At 36.7% G+C, this 26801-nt stretch overlaps 1 protein-coding gene across 1 annotated transcript in view; it reads left to right on the forward strand.

Moving 5' to 3' along the window:
- ADAM12 (ADAM metallopeptidase domain 12) overlaps positions 1 to 23033 on the forward strand; it is a gene marked incomplete at its 5' end in the record, with an annotated part of 181815 nt that extends 158782 nt beyond the window's left edge. Inside the window, 9 exons of the mRNA XM_082764323.1 lie at positions 3816 to 3924; positions 4040 to 4238; positions 7249 to 7326; positions 9463 to 9571; positions 12345 to 12480; positions 13142 to 13250; positions 13722 to 13904; positions 19626 to 19753; positions 22041 to 23033. Of these exons, the coding sequence (XP_082620449.1) occupies positions 3816 to 3924; positions 4040 to 4238; positions 7249 to 7326; positions 9463 to 9571; positions 12345 to 12480; positions 13142 to 13250; positions 13722 to 13904; positions 19626 to 19753; positions 22041 to 22101 (1112 nt within the window). The 3' untranslated portion in view covers positions 22102 to 23033. The remainder of the gene's footprint in view (positions 1 to 3815; positions 3925 to 4039; positions 4239 to 7248; positions 7327 to 9462; positions 9572 to 12344; positions 12481 to 13141; positions 13251 to 13721; positions 13905 to 19625; positions 19754 to 22040) is intronic.
- Between the last annotated feature and the right edge of the window lie 3768 nt (positions 23034 to 26801).

The raw sequence follows: 26801 nt of genomic DNA on the forward strand, positions 1-26801 counted from the left end.
AGGAAGTTTGCTTGGATCCTCAGTGCAGTAAAACAGACTTAATGAGATATAAAATCTAGGTGCAAACTACATGGCACACACAGATGTATTTTTATGCTTTTATTTATTTATTTAATTGGTCATGGTACTTGTTATCACGCTACAAGTAAGAAAACTCCCATCTGAGTGTTTTTGTTTTTTTTTTTTTTTCCCCTCCACATTATGTACGCTCCATAGGTATATAATTTTAATAAGTCTGAGACAATGTTGGGAGGTGAGTCTAAATATCTTCTGTTTCTGCTTGCTGCCTGATAACCGAAGTTTCTCTGTTCTTGCAGTCAGCACCATGGTCAGAAATTTCTCTCTTCTCTTTTGGGAGACTGTGACAGTGTTTTATCCTCCCAGCAGGTCTTGTGCTGGTCTGAAATGACACAGCATTTCTGCACTGCTTCTGAGAGAGCAGAACATTTTTTTTGCAATCTTAACATGAAAGAAGTGCGTTTGTCAATATACACGTTTGGAGAAAAAAAAAAAAGTCTCCAGGCTGACAACTGCAGTGGTGAGCTTTGACCTGCAGCAGTTTCAAACGGCTGATTTAATCCCTCAAATAAGGCTCAGCATGGAAAAGCTGACAGGACCTTAATTACAGGGTCACGATACTATAATTATCAACAGCAAAGTGAAATAAACTCTGCTCATCCAGTTCAAAGCACTTAATATCCACTGTAAATCTCACAAATCATTTTGTCTTTGCCTGTAGAGGTAGCAAAATAGAGAAAGACAGGACTTTCTGCTGCAGTTTATGTGCTGCAATCATGATAAATGGGTTTCCTCCAGTAATGCAACATTACAATTCTCTTCCTTAAGCATCCTCTGAAATCCTGCTTTTAACTCGGTAGCTCCATCTGCTCAGCTTCTTATAGTTTGCTATGTTTTCATTTATAAAAATGTCCAAATATTGTGAGATAGCAGTCAGGAGAAGGAGCAGCCATCTGAATCCCAAGCAACCATGTGTTTTGGTTTGATACAGAAGACAGAAATTGAAGCTAGATTTTGGTTTCCAGGCCCCAGATGATCACTGGGTACCAGGTGTTTTCATACACAGACTGCTCCAAGCATGGCAGGGGAGCATTATTTTGTCCTCCATGACATCCGTTTTCTTGTCAAGTAATATTGGTTGGAGTTAAAGCTCACTAGCTGAGCCCTGCAAGGATGCTGCAGATGTGTTTTTCTTCCTGCAGGCAGCTTTCCATCACATGTACCATGCTTGACTTCTACAGTCAAAAAAAAAAGAAAAAAAAAGGAAAAAAAAAAAAAAATCACTAGGTGAAAGGGAAGGTAAATACCTTAAACTCTCAGTCTTTCAGCAAGCCCCTTATTTCCTTAATATCATTTTTTTAATAAGCATTTTATAGGTCACTTATAGGCAAAGCATGGGACATTCATTTTGCTTTTGGCAACTCATGGAGCCACACACTGCTCTGAAAAGTGTGTCTGTGCTCTGGGCTGCTGCTGACACATCCTCCAGCCACCCCAGTGACACTCCACTGGCTGAACTGGTTGGGATTCATGGGTCCCAGCCAAAAAAATATGGAGACCCATCGCAATTGCATATTGTCATGGGGTGAGGTAGGTCTGAGGAAGTCAAACACTGCAGATGTTGGAGGAAAAAGCAATTATTTTTTCTTGGACTTTTACTTACAGCATATTTTTTCTTTCGTGCCTTCCCTCTCCACTCTGAAGCTGGCATAGTGTATGCACATGTTAATGTTTGCATCATGCTGAATAGTTAATGTGCCTGCCCTGGATAGACGAGGAGGAATCTACATGCTGAAAATGTAAATTTTACTTTTGCATTTTGCACAGTGTCTTGTCTGGATGCTTTTGTTGATTTTTGATTATTGCTTGTGGTTTAATGAAAAGAAGCAAAAGAATCCTGTGCAAGTCCCTTTAATAGTTCCAGATTTGAGTAAAATTCTGAACTCAGCAAGCTTAATAGTAATCTTCCAAAGAATTTTAGGCTCTTGTCCTTCTCTCCAGGGAACCAGAAACTCACAGTCTGTTCCTTCTGTGCCCTGCTTTCTGAGTTTTCCATTTTCAGTATGTAAAAATCTTAGAAGGAAAAGAGGGTGCCATCTTAAGCCTCTCCAAGTTTTAATATTTTGTCCTTAATAGCATTAGATTGCTGTTCAGCAGTATATAGTATTAGTCAAGCTTCTAACTGTGAAATGCAGATAATTAATTGAGGCTTTAATCTCTGAGTTATTAGTGAAAAGATCCATGCTATCTGGGAGTTTTACAATCATATTTGTATGTTCTTCTTCAGGAATTTGACCCCCTTTTTTAAAGCCTTCTTCCTCTTTGAAGGCTTTCAAATCTTCAGGATAGTTTAAATAAATTATATGTTTTAGCCACAGTTATAGGCATATGCACTGGCAAGTGGCTCAAAATATTTGAAAGATGGAACATGTGAAAAATGGAACATTAATTCTGTCCCTGTTAAAGATCAGGCAACACTGAAAGTGGTATGTTCTCAGCCTTTAGGCTATCACATCATTTGTTGTCAGTTATTTTTGTTTCAGTTTCACTGATCTATCAAAAGTACAAAAATGTATCTAGCAGATACATGCCAAGAGAGTCAGCCAATATATATCCTTACCAACTTGTCTCCTCAAAACAAGTCTGTGTATTGGAGCACTTGAAATGTTGGCAATGACTTGATTGTGCTATTAATTATCTTCATGGAAAGAAAATATGGGACAGCAAAGGGCCCTAATCTATCAAAGAGCAGCAATTATTTGCTGGAAACAAAAGCTACACTTCACATTAGAACAAAGGAATGAAATTCTAATATGGGGACTAATTAAATATTGCAACAGTCAAGCCACAAAAGTACATTCTCCACCTCTTAGACATGTCAGATGAATGCACGGATGTAGAAGATATTCTGTAGTTGGTCATAATCTGGGAAAAATGGACATAATATTATCTGCATAAGGGATTAGAGTAGATGTTCTAATAGCACCTTTTAACTTCTAAAATGTGGGGATGAGTAATCTGTCTGCACAGACATTTCCAGTACTAATGCCATCAGAGAAGTTCCAGTGCTGTTAGGATAAGTATTACAAAAGGCTACGATAGATAAGAACCAGATGCTGTCTGTCTTCCCAGATTCCTAGTTCGACTACCCTGGTAGAAATGATCCTGGTTTCAAATCAGCCTTTCCTCTCAGGCATGGATTTACTGAAGATTAAGGTGGAAACAGGTTCCTTTCCTCTCCCCAGTGCATTAACTTGATCCAACAGCACCATATTCTCTTTGCCACGTCACACTGTTGTGTGACATTCTCATTTGCAAATGGATTTTTTTTTTCTGGTTTCTTGTTGTTCTGAACTATAGTTAAAAGGGCCTTTCTTGAAAACTATTTCCATTGGCTTCAGCTCCTGGGCCCTTGCTAGAATCACATGGACCCCTGTAAAAGGAAGGGACTTAACTTACCAGCTGGCCTATGTCTTTCTTCACTAAACCAGATTTGGCATTTGCTAAAAGTTTTTGTGTCCTAGGAGGATTCACAAGAGGACCATCATGTAGGAACTCTGAAAGAGAATGAGTTCAGCATTGTCTACTGCACAGGGCTGCCAAGAGAGACAAAGGACTGTGGAAAACCCACACATTCAGGCTCTTCAATTAGCATGCTGATCCAGCACAACTGCTCTGCTGTGCTTCATCAACATGCAGATCACATCTTACCTTCCCCTAAAACATCACTGGAGCTCAAAGAAAATTATTAAAAACACCTTGTACGAGATGAAAGTTCTGACTAGGTTTCGTTTCAGGTGCGAAACCTGCTCCTGGGATCTGCTTTGAGAGAGTCAATTCTGCAGGTGATCCTTACGGCAACTGTGGCAAAGACTCCAAGAGCTCCTTTGCCAAGTGTGAGCCCAGGTAGGGTCTCTTGGTCTCTCGTCACCAACACAGGAACTGATGTGAGGGTGGTGGGAATGGGTATATAACATCTACAATGATTTCATTAACGTTTCATTTTGTCTGTTTCCTTCAGAGATGCAAAATGTGGAAAAATTCAGTGTCAAGGGGGAGCAAATCGACCTGTGATTGGTACCAATGCTGTTTCCATAGAAACCAATATCCCCCTTCAGGAAGGTGGAAAGATCCTGTGCCGTGGTACCCACGTGTATTTGGGGGATGATATGCCAGACCCGGGTCTTGTGCTGTCAGGAACCAAGTGTGAAGATGGAAAAGTAAGGTTCTGAAACAATCCCAGACAGAGAGAACATCACCACCTTCCTGCTGCACAGTATTTTTTACTAAACTGACTGGTTTTTGCTTTGGGATTTTTTTTTTTTTTTTGATTTTTTTTTTTTTTTTCCCCACAAAAGAATTGGTTGGCTCTTATTGTTTCTCACACTGAGTCAGATGTTTACTCCCTTCTTCTGGCCACTGTTCTGGATTACAGATTTGCAGATGCAATGAAAGTTGCTTAAATTAATAACTGTTGTTTTGTTTTGATTTTTTAAGACAGCCCCAAGTTTCTATCCAGTTAGGATAGAGGTTCCTTGAAAAATAAGTACAGCAAAGTACACTGCAGAATAGTTAATGAAATTCTGATAAAATCATGCTATTCACTGGTGAAAGCAAGACGTAGAAATTAGCATTGCAGTTGAGTTGATGTTTATTCCTACCTAAGTTCAGGGTTTGGTGTTCGAGGGTTGGAAACTCCCATGCCCTCTAAGTGTCCTTTGCATTGCTTCAGGGTGCTCAGCTTGCAATAAGCTCTCAAATAAGTGTTCTGGCTCGGTGAAGAGATCTTGAAGACTTGGTAGATTATACAAATACATAAAATCTTGAGTAGTTTGGGGAGGAGACAGTAACACCTAAGAATGAAACAAATTAAATCAGAAATCAGGCGAGCAAACAAAAGGGTATTTATTTATTTATTTATTTTTCACAGAGCGTTCTGTGAGCTCTGTCAATGGGTTGCCACAAAATGTAAAACAGTGAATGTGTTCAAGAAGTGAATAACTAGCTTCACTGGGGAAAAATACATCAAGGGTTACTTAGCACTTCTGGCATAGAAAGTCCCCATACTGCAGGTGTGTGCTGGGGACGTGCCGCTCTGTGCTGCTGTGCTTTTACACAGTTGCTTTTGCATCCGCTACTATTTCCATGGATTTTTCTACCAGTGCTGCAAACTTTTTCAGTGTGTATGGCATTGCAAAATTATCATTAACTTCACTTTAGATTTCAAACTGTATTTATCTGATCTGCTGATTATGCCACCCCTCCTCTTTTTCTTGCAAGAAAAGCTGTTTCTGTAAGATCTATTTTAAAAATATAAACCCGTTTATGTTCAGCCATCAAAACTGATTTTTGCAATCATATTTTGCAAACATTCTGATTTATCTGGCATGAATGTAGTCCAAATTTCATGTGGCTGTCACATTCATAGGCTTTCTTTGGAGAGAAAATGAACAGAAAAAGGTGGGAGACAGCCATGAGTTTAAAGAGGGGAGGAATGGAAAAGAGTCCAAGAACTATTGAAATGAAGGTTTCATACCCTTAGTGGATTACTGGCAAAGAGGAAAAAAAATGCTTTGATAATTTGTGGTAAATTCAAATAAGTCTCTGAATTTCTGAATGCTTTTGAATTATGTTGGATTACCACTCTGCATTGGGAACGGTTTTAAAACATGTCCCTAGTGCAACTCCAGTTCTGGTACAGGAAAACAACCCTTACACAACATTTCTAAGTCAATCTGTTATAAAACTTCTTTTCAAAGAAAATTCAACGCTGGGAAAGAACCCCATTATGTTTTACTAATGAGTATTTAATCTTTCTAATCTATCTAATCATACACATGCACACTATAGAATACGCAGGCTAATACTTATGAAATTGTATGTTTTACTTTGAGGACATTAGTGCGTTTGTATTATGGATTAAGAATATGAATTTAAATATTCTTGAGTTTTCTAAGCTGAAGATACACAATTTGAAATGCAGCCATTTTAATGTGATCAAAATTCTGTGTGCTACTGCACTATGAATATTTGAATTGTGAATACTGCTGTAATCAGACCATATTCTCTACATGCGTGCATGTTGATGCCAATTCACTCTAATTTCCTTTCCATTTTTCCTTCTCCCCAGGGGATAAGTGCCCTGATTAAGCATCCCTGTCGTCTCCTTCAACACTTTTCCCTGCTTAATGCTAATTATTGTGACTGACTTTTAGTACTACTGAACTGAACTGCAGTTAAACATGAGCAAAATTGTGCAGTGACTTTTTTCTCTCTTTCTTTCTTTTCTTTTTTTTTTTTTCTGATCAATAGAGTATAGTAAGTCATTCCAGTTGCATATTTTTTTTTTACAGTTTTGAATAGAATAAATTCTTATTACTGACATCCTCACCAGCCATTTGACAGTTTGATGGTGTTATTAGACAGTGCCACTCTTCTTTTATACCAGTTTTCAGCTATATTGGCAGAGTAAAGTTGTCCTGACTGGACAGCAAAATATTTTGCATGAGTACGTTGCATATGCTACTAGTTTACTTCCATTTCCTGTCAGGTTATTATTATTACTTTATGAATCGCTGTTTTATATTTGACATCAAAAATTTGTTTATCTTAGGGAAACTGTCAGTAAGATCTCAGTTTTGCTGATGAACAATAATGAGCCATACGTATCTATAAGCTCAGGTAAATTTTCAGGCTGTCCTGGGGCAAGTTCCACACTGGCATGTAAGGGATATATTGAGCAATTGATATCAATACAGTTACGCTAATTTATGGCACAAAGGGACCTGAACTGAGACCTACTCAATGCATTTCTTAGTCCTCAAAAATGCAAACTGCTGTGTTGGTTTTTTTAATTGACTTGAAAGAAGAAAAACAAATAAAGAAAAAATAAGTGGTTCCACCCGAGTGAAACTCTGCCTGTTTAGTTACGCAAGCTCAGCATATTAACCAACTATGAACTATGACTGAAATTCAGTATTGGCCAGGGTGCAATATTTAAATTCCACAGATTTGGACATAAAAGGTCCACAAAGAAAAAGACATCTACTGCTGCTGTCCTTATCTTTTTGTCAGCATGCTGTCAGTGCAACTTGTGTGTTGGGAAATCTTCAAAACTGCTATAGGAGCCATTGACAGATGAACAGATGTAAAGAGTTTGAGAGGGACATGGTCTATGGTGAGCACCAGCAGTTCTGCTCCTATTAAAACCCCTCTTTCCTTATTTTGCAGATTTGTCTTAATCGCCGGTGCCAGAATACAAGTGTTTTTGGTGTACACAAATGCGCAACAAAGTGCCATGGACGTGGAGTAAGTATTATGGGAATACTTTTTTTTTTTTTTTTTTTTTTTTTTTTTTTTACAGTCAATAAACACTAGACAAGACATGATTTTAAGTAATACATTTGAGATGTGTGATTCTTTGTAATATATGAGTCGAAGTCATTGCAATATTTTTTCTTATGTATTTCAATTTTCCATATCCCTTATATGAACTACAAGAAATGAAATTATTTTCATTTAACAAAGGAATATTTATCAGTTAGTAATTATCTTATTCTTAATTAACAGTCTGTGATAAAAAGGAATTTTGTCATCTTCAAAGAAATTTTGTCTAACCTTCCGTCATGAAAATTTTCCATTAACGTTTCAAAAAAGACAGTTTCTATGTGGGTCCAGAAAAGCTTAAATATGCATTTGAATTGAGATATCTCAAAAAAGCATTTCCAAAATTATGAAAATAAAGTATATAGATGAGTTTCATGGTATGAAAGTGACAGAGAATGAAATATTTGAAATCAGTTAACAACAGCAAAGTGTTTTGAATGCTAGTTTATATTATGAAAATGTTAATCATGTCAAGCTATGCCTTATTAACCTTGATTTTCTAATGATCTGTTTGTTTCTGTGAAAAATTTTGGAAATGCCCTGTCCTGTCCTGTGAGGGGATTTTAATTTACTTTATTTTATCATCCCACATACACAAAACTGTGCAATGTTAATGGTGATGCATCTTATCATTGTGCTGGAATAAGCACTGGCTTAGATAGGCATCTTTGTACCTACAGTAACTCCTGAGTAGTCAAAAAAGGATTTCATGGAACCATAGAAGGGACCTCCTGGAGTGCTTTAATTTAAAAAATAATGCTTAACAAATTATATTTTCAAATATCTTGCTGTTTTTGAAAAGTAAATAATTTCTTTTTGTATTTTGTATGACCATAGCAAGGCTAAGCTATGTGAAGGATGCTTTAATACTCTGCAGACAGAGCCAGTATAGTTTTGCTGAAAACCTGCCAGCTGACCTTGCAAAAAAATGCATATTTGAAAACTTTGTGAACTAACTCATGTCTTATAAATCCATCTATTGTGTAGCTTTTCCATGACGGTGGCTGATAAGTGATGAACAGTGTTAGCACAGAATTAAGGACCACATTAATAACTAGCCCTAAGCCCAAAAACTTGCATTAAAAATAAATTTGAGCATCTACTTGCAACTGTGCTTTCTTTGTCCTGTGCAGGAAAAGTTTTGGCCTGTTCACATAATGTATTGTTCACTTTATGTACTCAGCTGATACAGCATGGACTACTAGCCCCAGTATTACTATCATAGCCACTACCTGGGTGTTAGTGAAAGGGAATAAAAAGCAGCCCTTCTTTTGATGGGTGTTCCCACAGGAGTTTGGGACCTCCTGTGGGAATAGCTGAGTCTACCAGCTCCTTTCTTCTGTGCAGGGGGAACTGGCTGCTATTGAAGATGGACTTTGGTCTCTTGGAGCTCTCTTACTCTGCAGGGAGCATTAGGTCAATCAGATCTTGCTAGTTTTTCCTTAGCCCTGATAAAAACCACCAGAACACTGAGGACTGCATCTTTATAGGCCATACAATTAGGATATCTATGATATCAAAGGGAGTTTTTCCTCTGCCCTGCTTTCAGTTTCACACCTTCCAGCAACTGCTCCAACTGCTGAAGGGTCTGAGCAGTGGACAAATCAATGTGCAGCCTAACACAAACCCTTGATGGGTAGGAGGATTCAAGTGGGCTGACAAAGCTTTACTGTATTAACAATCTTGTTCCTGGGAGGGCAGAAGGAACAGAAGTTAGAAAGCAGGTAATGTTGCTGCTGGAGGCAAAGAGAATAAGACTTAAGTGGTGTGTGATTATCCTTATTGTGATTATTGAAGTTGTCAACTGCTGCAACTCAAACTATTACCTGCCACATAAATAATAATACTTTCTTTTTTCCTTGCTCTCTTGCCTTTGGAGTTGCTTTATGCCATCTTAGCTGTGGCAAGGAGCAGATACCAGTACATCTCCCTTGTGACAGGAGCTTTATTTCTTTCAGATGTGTCACTATCTGATTAAGAGGCGGTGTTGGCCAGAGCCCTTCTCAGATGTATAGTATAATACTTTTCATGTCAGGTCATCTTTCTTTTCTTTTGAAGGTCTGCAACAATAAAAAGAACTGTCACTGCGAGGCTGACTGGGCCCCCCCCTACTGTGACAAGCCAGGGTTCGGTGGCAGCGTGGACAGTGGACCCATAAGGCAAGCAGGTGAGTAGCAATTCATGCTTTACCTGTCATTTCCATATTTCCATAATAAAGAATGCAAATACAGAATGCTGTTTTGTGAGTAACGAGCTTGCAAGATTGGGATAGTCAGTAAAGTCTAATGGTTTATTCTAAATGCATTGGTGCCAGCTTGAAAATCTAGTGAAGCAAAACCAAGGCCAGCTGAGTCCGTCAGTTTTCTTGCATAACTAAAGGCACAGTAGTCCCAGTGAGTCTCATCTTGTGTCATCTTTCTCTTTTTTTTTAAGATATGTGGTCATGTTTAGAAGCTCCCTGAAATGGTATTGATCTAAGCCGAGGGTGAGGAGCTAACTCCCACGCTCATGCTAGCCCTGTTGCCATGGTAGATGAACATTGCAGTGCTCTGGATTCACGCTGAGATATGCCAGGCTCCAGAGCATTTTCCAAGAGTATCAGGACAGAACAACCTTATTGTATGCATGGCCTGTTACTATAGCTATGTGCCTAATGAAAACTCAATGTACAGATTATACATGCAAAAATTTTGCATATTCAACAATATATTTGATATCGTGCTTCTAAGAAGAATCAGCTTAAAACTACATTTTTATAAATAGCTTCCACACATTCATCAGGAGTTTCCTACCATACAATAGTAGCACGAGATGCACATTTTCTGTAATTTGTATTTCAGTTTCCCGTTGTTCAGTCTGTAGAATATTGGCATCAGTATCTTACTTCATCTTTGGCCAGCCTCAGAAGGAATTATTTCTACACATGGTGCAATTTTATAGGATTTGATGATCATCACCTGCCAATTTTTCTCCAAAGTATTGTAACTTTAGTGACTTCCATAGAGATATTTCTGATTTATGTCTGAGCAAGTGACAGGACCAGCAGTCTACTCACATATACGTATATAACCTAAAACTTGCTGGAAAGTGATCTGCAAGTTTTCATATGAATAATGCTATTCAAAACCAAAATGGATTGTATTCTCTACATGCCAGATCCTGCAGTGAATTGTAATGCTGGATTTATGACATCACAGTCATTTCCATTACAAAGCTGTGCATTATGATTTCTCTGTTGAAATGTCTTTTTTTTTTTTTTCTTTTTTTTTTAATACCTACCAGCTGGTAAGATAGCAAAGAAACTGTGCTCAGGCACCGAACAAGTGTGATCACTTGTGTGTTAAATGTTTTTCTGTTAAGATATGCTCTAAAGCATTACAGTCCCTTTTCAGCTTATCTTGTATCAAAGTATCTAGGGAGCTACAAAATATATTATAATAACACGCTGCACAGACAAAGCTAACTGCAAAAGGCAAATATAGGGTATCTTTTATAATTCTTGCATTTTGTGTTTTGGAAGCCAACACTTCAATTTAATAGAAAACCATGTTAACAATAGCTTAATGCAGTGTGGTATTTTGGCCATTTTTCTCTAAAGACAGGGCTAAATTCAATAATTCTGGGAATAAACAAATATGGAAATTGCTAGAGGACCTAATTTTCTATCCCTGACATTTGAATTTAAATATGAGCTCTTGATGGGGTGGTTTGGATTATGATTTGAGTAGTCTGCACATCTCTAAATCAAATTACAGAAGGATTAGATCAATAAAATACATTCATCTTAGTCAAATGTGGCACATGGTCTCATTAGTATTTAGTAACTGATTTTACCCAGCTGACTCGGAGTAAACACATGTGTTTGACTCCATATTTTTCTTATAAAGAAGCCTTACATATTTAATTGTTAGGTGGAGAAGTTAATTAATTTTAATTGCATAATCTGAGTTTATTAATTTTATTAATCTTTTAGAAATGGTGAGGGATTTACTGTTCTGCAGTGCTACAGAGTAAAAATCGCAGCACTTCACACCCCATCGAGCCCCACGTGCAGCTTGTTGAGTCAGTGCTGCTGACTGTGTTCACCATTTCGGCGCGAGCTGAGGCCAGTCGATGAGAGCCAGCTGGCTGAAATTCAATCAGGATAAGACCGAGACAGTGATGATAGGTTACCAGAGCAAAGATTAAAGATGCATCTCCTACTGTGGGAGTGTGCACTTTTCAGGTCGGCAGTCCTGCAAAATCACAACATCCTCTCCTCCAGGCGATGATTGTATCACATAGCAGCAGCTCTGATGCTTATGGCTTACCTCTTCCTAAAAAATAAGGCTTGCTTTCAGCTGCAAGTCATCTAGTCAGGACTTGCATCTCCACTGAGCCTCACTTAGGTCCCAGCAATGTACTTAACGTAGCTTAAAGCACTCTGAAAACTGGAACAAGTACAGGAGGCTGCAGTCCCGTGCCTGGGCAGCACATTCCTCTGAAAGCACACAGCCCCAGTGCTGAAGACACTCCTCCAGCTCCTTGATTGCCTCCAGATTAGACTTGACAGCCACCTGGGCTGCACCACACCAGTCCAAGTGCAATGAAACCCCAGTTATAATGAAAATCTAGTTACAAAGGAGCTAGAGCTACAGCTTATGCTTGAGGGACAGCATATTGAAGATGTTGCACTTAACCCACACCATGAGCTAGGTCTCTATTTGGTCCTTCTTCCCTTCCTCTCCCCCCTGCCCTGGAAGTAGGCAGCCCATGAGGAAGGCACCAGCTGGCACTGCTACAGAGAAATAAGAGTTTGAGTCTTTAGCACACAGTTTATTCACGTCACCTGCACTGCAGTTAGAAAACCAGACAAGGCAGCAATGTCCTGCTCCGTATACATAACACATTTGAATAAAGATGGCTCCTAATAGAAGCAAACTCAATGTGTTCTGTTGCAGATAATAAGAGTTTAACCATAGGAGTGTTGATAACTATTCTGTGCCTTATCTTTGCTGGGTCAATCATGTATCTGAAAAGGAAGACTTTCATGAGATTACTGTTTACAAGTAAGAAGACAACAATAGAGAAACTAAGGTATGATCATTTTGCCTAATTATACTGCCTATTATTATTATTTTTAAAGATATTTGTTAAAAAAAATAGCTGTAAACATGGCAAATCTCATCTTGGTGTTCATCACAGAATGGTCTGAATATCTTTTAGAAAGAGCCAGCCTTAAAAATATTCACACAGTATTATCAGCAGAATTTTTCCTGGTTTAACTTTACTGATTGTCAGTAATAATGTGGGTTTTGGTTTGACTATATACCTCTTTTTGTGATTGGAAAAAAAAAAAAAAGTTCAAAAATTGAAGGAAGTCTTACCTTCATATTCATTTGCTTGAAATGGTCTCATTATATTGCATGGCCTTTTATCTAAACTCAGTCGAGTGAGCTGAAACTTTCATATTTGAGGTCATTACTGTTTAAATGCTAGATTCATTAGAAGAGTCTCTTGGGTGTTACAAAGCTGCATTTCCACAGATTGCAGAAGCTAATTTAACAGACTACTGGTTTCAAAAAAATCAATATTTATTTTTATTCTTGCAGGAGCACTAGAGAATTTTTACTTTCCTTGTTTACTATGAAAAGTCAGAAAGACCTTGCAAAATCTCATTCTGAAAAGAGGTTACTTTTTAAAAAAAAATGCTATAAAGCAGAATGTCGTGTTCAATAAATGTATGCTTGTATTGCAGGTCTGTGAGTCCAACAAGGCCTTCCAGTTTGTCTGAGCCTAATCACATTCACACCACATCTCTCAGTAAAAACCTCATCATGAAGCCACAAAATATAAACATACCAAAAGTAAGTCCCTGGGTAGTTTAAAATAAATAAATAAATAAATAAAAATCTGTTTTGGATTTCATTTAAGTAATTTATTCTAAATCAATTACATTACATCAGTACATACTGATATCACGTAGAAATAAAACATGCAAAACGGGAGAAGTAGGCCTCAGAATACAGTAATGGCTTCCAGGTTTTGCACAGGTGGGGATGTTAAGCACATGAAATAAATTCTTGTCTTTGGGACAGAGTCAGCTGCCTTACACCAGAACACCACATCTAAATGGTGAACGATTAATGCTTCAGTAGGACTCTGGAAACTGTTAATCACCATTCCGGTTGCAGGGGAGGTGTCGAAGGTAGATGAAAGCAGAGCAGAAGAGAAAAGCAAGTGAATAATGTGACTTTTTAAGGAGTAATGCCTATATCAATGCTCGTATCAACTCCTGAAGTTTATAACTGTTTTCTGGGGTGGGGTTATTTCTGCAGAGAGATGGCCCGAGACGACCGCTGCCGTATCAGATCGTTGACATTAGCAACCCTGTGAAGACGGATGATTTACCACCGTTAAAAACACCACAGCGAGTCCTACCACCCCTTCCCCAGCTGCCATGTCATCAAGCTGTGCCTGAAAGACCCTTGCCAGCTAACCCCTCACTGAGGTTCTCCCAGGTAACCACAGATTTTCTTTTAACTTCTTTTCTGTTTAACACTGAGTGCGTGAATATCTGCATGTGATGAATAGGAATTAAGCAGTTTTCTCATCTTTCCCTTTTGCCTTTATATTTTCTTTATAATGGCCTTTTGCCATTATATTTTCTTTATACACTTTACACTGTTAGGAATGTGGCATAGATAATTTAATAAAGATTCCTTAAGCTCTCATTTTGCTCCAGAAGGTTATACGGGTTTCTGCCAGCTGTGGCAGCAATTCTAAAGATGAGGATCCTGAAATCTCTTTCCCCCACTTAAAAGACATAGCAGTATGAACAAGTTCCACATTAGGGGCAAACACAAGCTCATTTTGTCTGTTGCCAAACCGAGAGGAAGCCATAGCAGTTGTTAGCAAGGTGTTAAATACAGTGATATAATTGAGGAAGTCAAGTTACAGACATCTTGCCCGAGAGCAGAAGGTATTAGCTTGATGTAGTTCTGCTCTGCAGAAGGGTATGTAAATTGTTTCTTTTTTTTTTTTTTTTTTTTTTTTTTCAGATCACAGATTTGAAAAGACTTAGAATTGTCTACACTTACTTCATTAAACCTATATTTCCTCTCAATGTTCAAATAGAGCTGATAGGTTTTTTTGGTAATAAGATGCATCTCAAAGCAATATTCAGGGTAGATGAAGTTGTCTGTGCAGTTGTCTATATTAAAACGTCCTTTTCTTGTCACTAACTTTTCTCTTATGGTCACATTTGTAGCATGACTGTGTCTTAGAAAAACAATCAGGCAATCAGCTAGTTCTGTTTTGTAGACGTTTTTCTATTCTGGATAAAGTACAAAATTAAAATGAAATGAATATTATTATTGCCAAGCTATCTTAAATGAGTAGCACACTGGTGCACTTTCTACAAATCCGTACTCAAACAGTTGTGTCTTGAGGGACTGTGCCTACCAGTAGGCTAGCAAGGATGTCCAAGGACAGCGTTTTCTTCATGCAGCAACCTCGTGAGCTACTCCAAGACACTTTCCCAATGATTTGTAGAAGGATATGTCTATAAGAAACAGTTGTTGAATTGTAGTGCTTTGAAAGGCGAGTGCAGAAAGAACAAAGAAATAAAGAGGGATGAGACAGTGCTGAGCTGCCATGCCATTGTGCTTACAAATTTTGTCAGTAAGAAAAATGTTAAAAAAACATTTCAATTTGGACTGTCTGAACAGCAAATCACTCTGGTTAGATCAACTTTTAAAAGTAGGGACAGTTTATTAGCCTCTTTCCAATTAGTTTATCTTTTTCTTCTTCACTTTTCCATCTTGCTAGTCATTTATCTCCAATTTCAAAGGAGTGGGAAATATTGATTCTTTCAAAGCCTTTTTTTTTTTTTTTTTTTTTTTAAACTGGACTGGTACTGGTTTGTGTTGTTTTTGTCTTTAGCTCCAATGGTTTCATTGTTTATTTTCTTGCATTTATTGGAACATTCTGCATATTTCACATTGTTCAAAGTTAAGATTTTGAGCAAAAGTGCTTTTCCTATTTGTTAATCAAACTGTTTCCTTTAAACGATCAAACAGCAACAACAAAAAAAAAGTATCTAGCAATTTACAAGCTTATGCTGCCTCATGCTAGCAGAAGACAGACAGAGAAAAGGTATTCCAAGAAAAGGAAACGTTTCTCACTCTGACCTGCCCAGCCTGTCACAGCCCAATGCACCACTACATGCCCTTCCCTTCAAACCTCACAAAGTGCAAGGTAGAATACTAGCTCTCTGGTGCCATCATTACCAGCATCTGACAGAGCTGAAACTGCCAAAATGTTTTTTCAGTTTAGCAGCTGAAAGTAATTGAGACTGCTACTCCATCAAGCAAAATATTGATGTTTTCAATTTTCAGTTGCAGCATAAAACAGTAACGAGACAAACAGTGGATGAACTCAGGGAAACTTAGTGAATAGTCAAGAGTGGCTTCTTTCAACATTATATCCCTATCATAAATTCAAGATTATCAGAAATAACTGCTTTTTATACTCTAGGAATACAGAAAACACCACAAGGGAAGCAAATTTTTTCTTCCCAAGTTAGCTATCTTACTCTCTCAAAGCTTAGAGAAAGTAGCTTTAGAATAGTTTTAGTCTAATTTCATAGAATATCTTTCCTGTGTTGGAAGAGACCCACAAGGATCATCAAGTCCAACTCCTGGGTCCCCAAAGGACCACCCAAAAATCAGACCCTATGTCTGAGAGCATTGTCCAACCACTTCTTAACTGTAGCAGCTTCCTAACACTCAGCCTGAACTGTCCCTATCGCAACTTCAAGACGTTTATTTAATATAGACAGCAGTTAAAGTATTCCTTCAACACTAATTCCTTGGAACCACATCCATCAGGTCATCAAGAGAAAGCACTTTAAAAAAACATTGCTACATCCTTAATGTCATCTAGGTGCTCTGCGCTGCAGAGCACTGCAGAGGAGTAGAGAAAACCATTCACTTTGTGGATGGCTTCACATCTGCCTCAGTTTCAGTCAAGCTCTCCCATCTGAGAGATATATCTGAACACAAGCTACTTTCCTGCTGCTCCTGGTTTACAGCTTTGGGTAGCTAAGGCACAGTGGTATACTATAAGACAAGTCTTCTTCCCTCTAGTGACTCTTGAGACAGAAATGAATGGATTAGTATTTTACAGTAAATTTTCCTTCTAGATGCAAGTAGATTTAAAAAACAACAACAAAAAAACAGCAAATTAACTGATGCCAACGTTAACATTTAACAATCTTTTGACTGATAAGCAGCTTCTTCTTCCTACAGATGCTCTCACGAGGCAAACATGCTTTATTTATGGGCCAGATTCACAATCAGTATAAATCAGCACAGCACCACTGAATCAAGAACACTGCGCAGGTTTATACAAACCATGAATTCAGTCCATGTATTCTGATTTGATCACTTCCAAACTTCCAATTGGTTTTGCTACTGGTTGCATTCAAGTGTAGTTTCTGATACTGTTATCTTATTACTAAAATATATCATGTATTTTACAGGTCAGCCATATTACAGGAAATATGGCTTCGTATTTTCACTTGTTCCCCACTAAATTGGAGCTGGGCTCACCTTCTGCTCTTTCTGCCACAGTTATTCTTGTTAATACCTGTCCTATGTCATCTCAGGGCAGATTCAGACACAGTGGGCTAATACAAATGAAGTTCTTATCTAAATAGATTGAAGAAGGCAACCTTTCTCACTCAGTGCATTCCAGGAAAGAAACTTCTTCCAATTGCTTATTCAGAAATGTGTCAGTAAAAAAAATTTAAGCTACGCATGCCTGATGACTTTGTAAGCTCTGGATGAAAACCGTGTTTTTCTCTCAGCTTGCCACACTAGGCCTGTCAAGCCAATTTTCTGCCTCTCTTAAGTATACTAACTCAAGGACAGTGTTTTTACAAATGCTTGGGGAAAAAATAAAAAATAAAATTACAGGTGGTGATTAGACACAGGGCATAGCTAATAAGAACAAACAAACTAGGACAGTTTTCATCTCTTTTTGTTCATTCATCATTACCAGATCTTAAGCTCTTCAGACCAAGACTCACTTCTCTAGATTGCTGAGCCTGCATCAGTTCCCTTCCCAATTATGGTGCCTAAAGCTCTCTTCTAATTGAATAGTGAATACAAATCATGCAATAACAATTAAGAACTGATCAAGCAAACAGATGAATACTCATGTGATCAGACTAATTCAGGTGATTAATTCAGGTGTACTCAAGGAAAAAGACTGCTTTTGTGGAGACAGTTAAGGGAATAAAGGCTTTAAAATGTTCAAAGACACATTCCTTATTGCTGTCTTTATGCTGCTGTTGTTTCTGTGTTTTGCTGTTTTTTTTTGTTTGTTTGTTTTTTTAATGCTGCAGTACTCAAGGTGATGAAGCTGCAAATAAAGTTGTATATAACTTTCCATGCAATAAATATAGTGACTTTTAAAAGCTTTATTTTTACTGTAAATCTAAATCAGTTATTAAAAAGTTATCACTTTCTAATGCTAACTTTTTCCATATTGGTATCCCTTACTTCAAAACACACATTAAGGTTTCATTGTGTAAGAAGTTTAGTGCACAAAGTAAGCTTTCCTAAGAAATCCTGATGGTAAGATTTCTTTTCTTAACAGTTTTAGGGTTGTTCAGTTCTGTATCACTGGAAAGGACTGTGTTTTGAAGAACTTCCTTCTCTAGTGTTTAATTAAATTCTGTGACTTTCTGCAGGACAGTCCTGTGAGATAAAGCTACATTGTGTTTTAAGAAGCTGATATTTATCTCAACATTTACCAGGCCTGATTATTTCAAGAATATCTGCAATATTTTTCTCCCCAGAGATGGAGCTTTTCCTTTCTCACAAGCTGCTTATAGAAAAATATTTTATTTGTTTTGTCATGAAAAAGTTCTTCTGGATGCTGGTCGAGACTAACTTTTATACAGAATATGAGATTTGGTTACTACAACAAGTTAAAATAAGTTTTGTTTTTCATGTTGCTATTTCTCATTCACTTATGAACTAGTACTTATGCTGAGAGTAAAAAGAAATGCAACATTATATACAGCTTTGAAGTATAGCTTGTGGTAAATTTGAAGTGATTACATGCAATATAGATTTAGTTAAGGTCTAAATTTTGCCTTTTTTTTAAATCAAAATGCTTACTGATAGTCACCCTGCACTTCCTTTTTGGAAGAGTCAACATTTATCACAAAATGAAGCTCAGTATGAATAATTAAAACTTGTACTTTATTTGTGAGTAATTCACGCCTCTTGTTTTCATAACATCCTTCAGAAGATATTTAACTAAATAACGCATGTAAACTTTTCTTGTTTCTTTTTGGTCAACTTTGCTAATGATAGTTATGGCAAACTAATAGTGATGAGTAAAATCACTCTGTACAGAGTGATTTTAGAGAAAGCGTGACAGTGCAGTTTGAAAAGCAGATGGATCTGGAGGTTTTGGATACATTGGAGAGTCTTTGTGTGACCTGAGCAAGTCATCTAATCTATCCCAGTTCTTCAAGATGAAGACCACAGATAGATACACTACCCTGTTTGCAGGGTTTCAAGGACCACACAGAAAAGACATTAGCTCAAGCCCGATAGCAGATGACTTCTGTTCCTTATTAATAAATCATTTAATTCCACAAAATGAAAGCACAGCAGCATCTCTAAACAAAAGTTTCCACAGACGCTCCCAATTCAAACCAGACTTAGGCAGTTTGCTTCTGTGGTCATCTCAACTTGTATTATGAAGTAATTTCTAGTATTTCCACCTTTATATATATTGCATATATAATATATATGCAATATATATAAGTATATATATTATATATGCAATATATATATATAGTGCATATATATTATTTTTATTTTTTTATTTCTTCTTTTTTTTCTTTTTGCAACTGTATGTATTCAATCTATGTTGTTCTTCATCTGCTAATAATTTACCATTAATTTCAGTATGGATGCACCCAGTGTTTTTGAAGTTAAAAAATAAAAAAGAAAAGAAAAGAAAAAGAAACAAAATCCCTAAAGCTTTGTTTTAAAATGTAGGTGCCTCTTTACTGGAAACGCGTTATGGCTTACTCATCTAAACATATCTGGTCACAACTACACTGAACTTATCCTTGCTCTTGCTCAGTAGTTGCTATGTTAAATCCATTATGTCAATTATAAAGACTAATACGATGACCTTGTGTTTTATAACAGGAAAATCACAAGCCAAACCCCCCTCGGAAGCCTCTACCAGCAGATCCTCTGAACAAAGCTCGTTATAACAGTGCGTGCACCCCAGTGCTTGGACACACAAAAGCTGTGCCTCCCATTACTCCTGTAAGGTTAGTTCTCATCAAAATGGCTTGGCTTGTAGCACTCGGTTCAATAAGGCAGGTCTAAATTGTCTTAGAGCAGATCCTCTGCACTCTGAGCTGAGCTCTGCTGTACCTATTGCTGAGGGCTACGCGACAAACATTTTCTACCTGCTCTTATAAAAGCATGCAGTATTGGATTGATTCCCAACAAGAGTACACTAGCAAAATTGCACTGACTTCCACAGGACTATGAGAATTTATAATGGAGGTCTTACTGGAAGCAGCTGGCAAAAACACTGCCCAATTACTATTTGCAATTCCTTGGAAGAGAAAGGAGTTAATAAACACCAGTTTCTGAAAACTCTTGCAGGAAAAAAGAATAAAAATAAATAAATAAAAACACTTAGCCAGCCCCCTTACAGAATTAGGCTGAGAACCAAGTGCTGCTGTTAAAATTTGCCACCAATGAAAGCAATTTTCTACTCATACATTTCACGGTAGAACATTAAGTCATCTGAATATAATACCCCAAATATTCAGAAAACACATAAGCTATATTTATCCAAAAAGGAATGTTAAGAATAAAAAAATTAAAAATCTAGAAGTGAAATGACTATCCCTACTAGTGATGGAGGGGGAGTAATTAAGATTTAAAGGCTCAGCAATGCATACATGTCCTGTTTAATTATTTTATCAGATCAAAAGTATCCTATTGGCAAGCAATCTTTATAAAGAGGTTTTGCCATTATTTTATATTTCAAAATTATCAGAAGGTAATCCATTCCATAATGGCAATGAAGTTGAAAGAATGAGGAATGTGGGGATTTTGTTATATAGGAACAAGCGTGTTGGTGTATATACAAACATAAGTATGCACGTAAAGAGTATGTATGTAAATGGAAGAATACATAGCAATTAAATTGCATGGACAACTAAGAAAGAAAAACAGGTAAATAGTTGCAGCAGAGATTTTTGGTAGGTCTACTATGTCATAAAGGCAGATTGTGGCTTCTTTTCTAAAAAAAAAAAAAAAAAAAAGCTTGAGTTTTGAAAACTAAACAAAAAAAATGCTGTTAGGAAGTGCAGTCCAGACTCTTCACATGATGAAAACTATGTGTCGAGATTATTTTTCAGATCTGTGTAGTCCCTAGAGCAACATATATGCAACAGGCAAACAGTTTAGTTGTAGGTAAACTCTGATACACCAAATCATAGGTCTCAGCAGCACAGAAACCTTTAACAGTCCTGTCAAACTTCTTTTAAAGTATGCATTCCCACACCCCACTGTCCAAAAAGATCAAACAATGATATTACACCACAGTATTGTTCTATAACAGAGACAGACATGCCATTTATTTTTTTGAGCATTAGTTAGTAACAAACTTGCCGATTTCCTTCCGTCTTTTTGTTGCTGTTTTCTGAGATTACTCACTTTCTGGTAACAGAATGTTTAATATGTCAAGACTTTTTTTAATTGATTTTTCACAGGTCCATACTAATTGTACAATAATTAATTATCGAATATCACCATTTTCTCCTTCTCTAATAAAGAAACATCCAGCCTTTGATGGACTCCTCTTAGGGATTGTATACAAAACTGTATCTAAAATTTCTTACTTTGCTGCTATTGACTGTTTAAACAACAATTCCAATTGCTTTAGGGAAAAAAAGTTGAAGTCGTTATTTTCTTGCCCAATAGTCTTCAGCTTCCTATGAATAAAAAGTGAGCTGCAGGGAAGATGAAAGTAGTATTTTAAGCCACAGGAATTCTGCTAGTGAGGCACTTAATATTGCTTAGAAAAATTAAAAATAGAATCTAGTTAGTTTCCTAATACTTGTAGAGAAAGACCATAAGAATGCACTTTGATTAAGTCCCTGGCTGTGCCTTCTAGTAAGATAATCTGAAAGTAATAATACTTCCAGCTGACTGCTTCCACTGCTTTAAACCAACTGCTACTCTGCTGCCTTTAGTAGAGTTTTTGCAAAACTGGTGAGCACCTGGAAAAGTAAAGTTTAAAGGACAAGACCTGAAACACTAAGCAAGCTTATCCCACTGGCCAGGCATCAGTTACCACCTGAGTCCAAGGGAGGAGTCTGTGGGTACCACTTCAGCATATTGAGGGTGTGTGAGTAAGCTGTAAAGGGTGTCAGATCTTGTCCCAGTATGGCAGCCCCATGCTATTTGCCTGAAGTTAGATTCGATAGCACTCGCTGAGGGGTTTTTACCATTCCTCTACATGCCTCAAGCAAGCACTGGCCGTGAGAACTACCAACAGTTTAAATAACCATTTGCTATTTTCTTTCTTTCCAACAGACCTGCTCCTAAGCATCCACCACATGTATCCAGGTCCAGCAACACTGCTGATGTGAAATAACTAGGAAATCTGACACCTTTATTACAAAAAGTGAAGACAGAAGTTTGCACTATCTTTAAACTCCAGCTGGAGTTCATTTTTGTAACAATACTTAGAATTTTTAATGTTTAAAACAGCATTATTTTTAAGAATTCTGAGCTACTGCCTTTGGTGCTGTGCTGTGCTATGGTGCTCTGTATACTTGCTCAGGTACTTGTAAATTATTAATTTATGTTGAATATTTATTACAGTGCAGTGCACTGTAGTAGATATTTTTACCATAGCTGAGTTTTCCTAAAAAGGAAGCCTTTTTTTTTTTTTTTTTTTTTAATATTTCAATGAACTTGAATAATTCTGCTCTATTGGTCCTATGTAGGGTGTTTAGTTTTGATGAATCAAATGTATAAACAAATCAATCTCAATGGTTCATAGCAAACTCTTGAATAAGTATGTCAGGGTAAAAAAAATCTCCCGAAACATGGTGAAATGTCCAATATTGCACACAGATGTGGAATGTGTGTTCTTACCAAAGTATCACTCAGCATTAGCAGTTGTACTGTAATAGCAGTTTTCACGTTGCTGTTTGAAATGGTCAAGAAATCTGTGCTATGAGAGAATGTCTTCTTTTTGGACAAATTCTCTTACTGAAGAAGTACTGTATATCACAAAACTGTATTTTTTAACCTCATTTTCCTCAAACACATTATGGTTAGTACGTACTGATGCAGATATCAGGCCTTCCAGTGTCATTACCTTTCTGATGCTTTGGTAATTAAGTTCAACCAATACTCACTATGTTACATGCCTATACTGTTTAGACTGACAACAGATTACACATAAGGGGTGGGGGGACGCCAAGCATTACAAAGTTGCATTTTAAAAATCAATTATTATACTTAATTTCTTTTGCCTCATTGCTCTGCTTATCAAATGTATTTTGCATATTTACTACTGTTTTGTATTAACTAAAATATTGTTCTGGGTTTCTTACTTTTCAAATCAAAATACATATTTTAGAACACGGACTTTGGTTATCCTAAGACATGGAAATAAAGTTTCATCTCTTTACTATTTACTACTGTTTTGTATTTAACTTCTAAAATATTGTTCTGGGTTTCTTAATTTCCTAAACAAAATACATATTTTAGAACGTAAACTTTGGTTATCCTAAGACATGGAAACAAAATTTCATCTCTTTACTGCATAGTAACATTACATCTGATCTCTTCCGTGCCTTTTTGGTAGCACTGCTGAATACAGTTGTTTCACATATGCTGTAATAAAAACAATTTTTGCATATCAGTTGAAATAGAGGGAGAAGGAGCTATTACCTTACATAGGTTAGTTTCCTCATTGCCTGTATTTTGTTGTTGTTGATCTTTAAGCAAAAATAAAAGCATTGCTAGAAATTTGGATATCATTTCAGTAAGTGTAATTGCATTTAATTCTCCCACTTATTCCCCATTGTGGCAGCATAGCACTCATGTTTATGGATAAACTAAATAAACAAAAATAAACCATAGTTTACTTTGTCGCTAGCTAGAAAAATAAACCACAAGTAAACACAAAAGCATTCAATTCTTAAAGCAACCACAACAGCAACACCGGTGCCTCATGTGTGGAGAGCTACCAACTCTAAAGTAGGATGCCAGCCTACCCTAGGCTTGGCAGTGCAGCAGAAATCAAAATTTCCACATAATATTGAGAATGTGTAGATGATAACCTTTGAGTATTTGAGATATTTTGTATTTAAAACACTTTTCTTATGTCAGAAGTAGCATATATCTATAATGGGGTGTAGAGGGGGAAGGAACATCTATGTGTTACACATGGCTAAAGCTAGAGCTTTCTAGTCTTCTGGAAAAAAAGAAATGTAATTCCTTATCCAAAACAAAGGCAAGCAAAACCAAACATACTGTAAACTTAAAACCAATAAAATGTAGTTATTGGCATACTTCAAGCTGATTTTTTAATAGCAAAATTGAGGAGTGGGTTATGTACGCAGTAATCATATAACCTGGAATCCTTCCAAGTATCAGATAAGCAAATACATTATACATACTCAGATACAAAATAATCCAGGCCAAAAGGGATCTGTAGCTTTTGGAGGTGGAGGAAAAAAATAAATATAAATAAATAAAGTTATTAAATGCTTCTTTTGTTTAGATATACATATATTTTTTCTCCCAGGATGTGAGTAGTAGTTGGCTGTGTTTTTTTCATACAAAATTAGTGACTTTCTGATTAGACATGCAGGTGTCATGTAAAATTCCATTGCAAAAACCATATGAATGGTTTCACATTCTTAGGGACAGTGTAAGCAAACAAATTACCATGGGATACACCAGGATGTGAAATTCAACGTATGTTACTCTGTGACAGCTGCTCAGCGTATGGACCTTTAGTATCTCGTTTCAAGGAAGTGCTGTCAACACAGGCTTTATGCCCTGTCGTAATATATTGAACTATCTCTGTGCTCCGTAAACTTCCAGTTCTATATTACCTTCAAAAATATACAACATCCGTTCAGTTTTTATGGTGACCCACATCTCTTCCTGGGAGAGATCTGAGCAGAGCATGCTGTTGTCTCCTCATCTTCATCTCCCATGCACATATTCCATGCTCCTCCCTCAGCATGACGTTCCTGATCCAGATAACTCTCCTTTCCAGGCAAGGCAAGGCAGGCAAGAACACAATGTGCTCTCCCTAAAGCAGTGCATGACAATGCTGCTATTATGCTAATCAATAAAACTGTAAGTACAAAACACCATAAAAGAAAATGAATAAATACACAGTAAACAAAAAGAAAATTGCATATTTACCTCCTTACCCTCCATCAAATCTCTTGGGTTTAGTATTCTTAGATTAAAAATAATAATAATAAAATTATCAGAGTATCAATTTTTATTTTATTTTTTTTAATTCCCAGGTGTATTTTGAGAGCCTTTTCAAAGGCTCAAAAAATAAACAGAAATGTAGCTTTTTTCTTAGTTTCAATTCTACTTTCTGCTGATCATTTGAATATACAATATTATCTTTTATTAAATTCCAATCAAGTAACTGAATTATTTAATTTAACTATAAAGTATCCCATATCAGTAAACAAATCCATTATTTATTTTAGAAGATTCCTCTGAAGTGTAATTTTATAAACTCAGTAATGCTTATTTCATCCTGCACACCGACCATCCTTCCAGATAACTATACCACACGTTATGAAAAGATAAAGCTGTCCCATACATTACAGGTAGCTGCACTTTTTATGTAATACTTTTAAGAGAGAAGCATTAAAATCTAGAGTATGTTGAGATAACATTTTGAACTCATGGAATTTAGTTAGTTTGGAAGTGGAATCTCTAGTGGCATTATCATGAGAAAGATTTGTTTCTTTTTAAGAAGCTCCTCCCCTCCCATTTATTTATTTACTTATTTATTAACTCTAGACAAATAGGATGGTCTTCTAACTTCAGATTTACCTATCTATACAAGGATGGCTTTAAGGCACTTTGAGAAAAGAAGCATTATGCAAGTACTGTATGTCTGTACAAATGAAAATACATTTTTAATGCTTTATTACATTGTACTTTTACATATCTGAATTTATATCTTTTAATGTATTTATGAATACGCACCTTTCTGGCATATACCATCAGCACAAGAATAATTTTATGTATTTTTAAATACAACATTAAGAAATGTGACCCATGATTGTGAACAATCAAACTAAGAGCAGGAATAAAAATCATTTTAGAAACACTTTAAGGCAGGCTATCTGAAAATACAGCATATATTAATTTGAAAAGGTGCTATTGTTGAAAAACATAGGAATGGTGAGTAATTTTAACAGTTTAATATACCACTGCAGGCTGTTTGGCTCGGTATGAATGCAGATAAACCAGCACACTGTTTTTATGAGCCATTCATTTACAATCCACCAGTTTGCTAAGCTTTTCACCATCACTGCTCTGTAGCCAGTTTTTACCAATGTAGTAGGTTTTAACTTGTGGAATCTTCCACTTGAAGGTACTTCAATCAAAACCAATCGGGTAATTTGATAGCTGAGCAATCTGCTCATTATTAAGTACTCTCTCTTGATAAACACATTCCTAACTGTATTTGGTGTTTTCCTTACATAATTATCCAAATAGTTAAAAAAAAGCAAGATTTTTCTCAAAATAAAATACAACATGCTGGTAGAAAAACACATCTTTCTTCATGTAAGCCATTTTAAAAAGCTCCCACCTCTCTGTTCTGAGGGTTTTGGCAACTTTGCAAGTGCAGGGGAATCATTACCTACAGACCCTTTCCATTGTAGAAAATGTAAGCTATGCATAAGTAGTACTTTTATTGGGTGCTATTTATGTGTGAAGGGCCCTGTGGGGAAAAATAAACATCTGATTAGGTAATACACTAGATAATGTTTTATTTGGAGAAATGGGCCATTAAAAAAAAGGGGGGGGGGGGGGGGCAACATTAATTCTGCATTTTTCAGTGCTTGACTTTGCAATGGTGATGTTACTTGACTTTAAGACATCTTAAACTACTTTGAAAACTCTGAAAACACAGAAATCATACCTTATGGAATCTGTGACTCTTTACTTGACCATTCTTTTTCATCAGAAGCAGCAGCAATAGATATGCTTCCTGAAACAGTGGGTAGAATACAAAACATGCATTTGATTATCAGTATCACAGGTGGAGTATCTCAGCTCCATCACATC

This window comes from Aythya marila, assembly GCF_965140915.1.
Source record: "Aythya marila genome assembly, chromosome: 7".
Taxonomy (NCBI): domain Eukaryota; kingdom Metazoa; phylum Chordata; class Aves; order Anseriformes; family Anatidae; genus Aythya; species Aythya marila.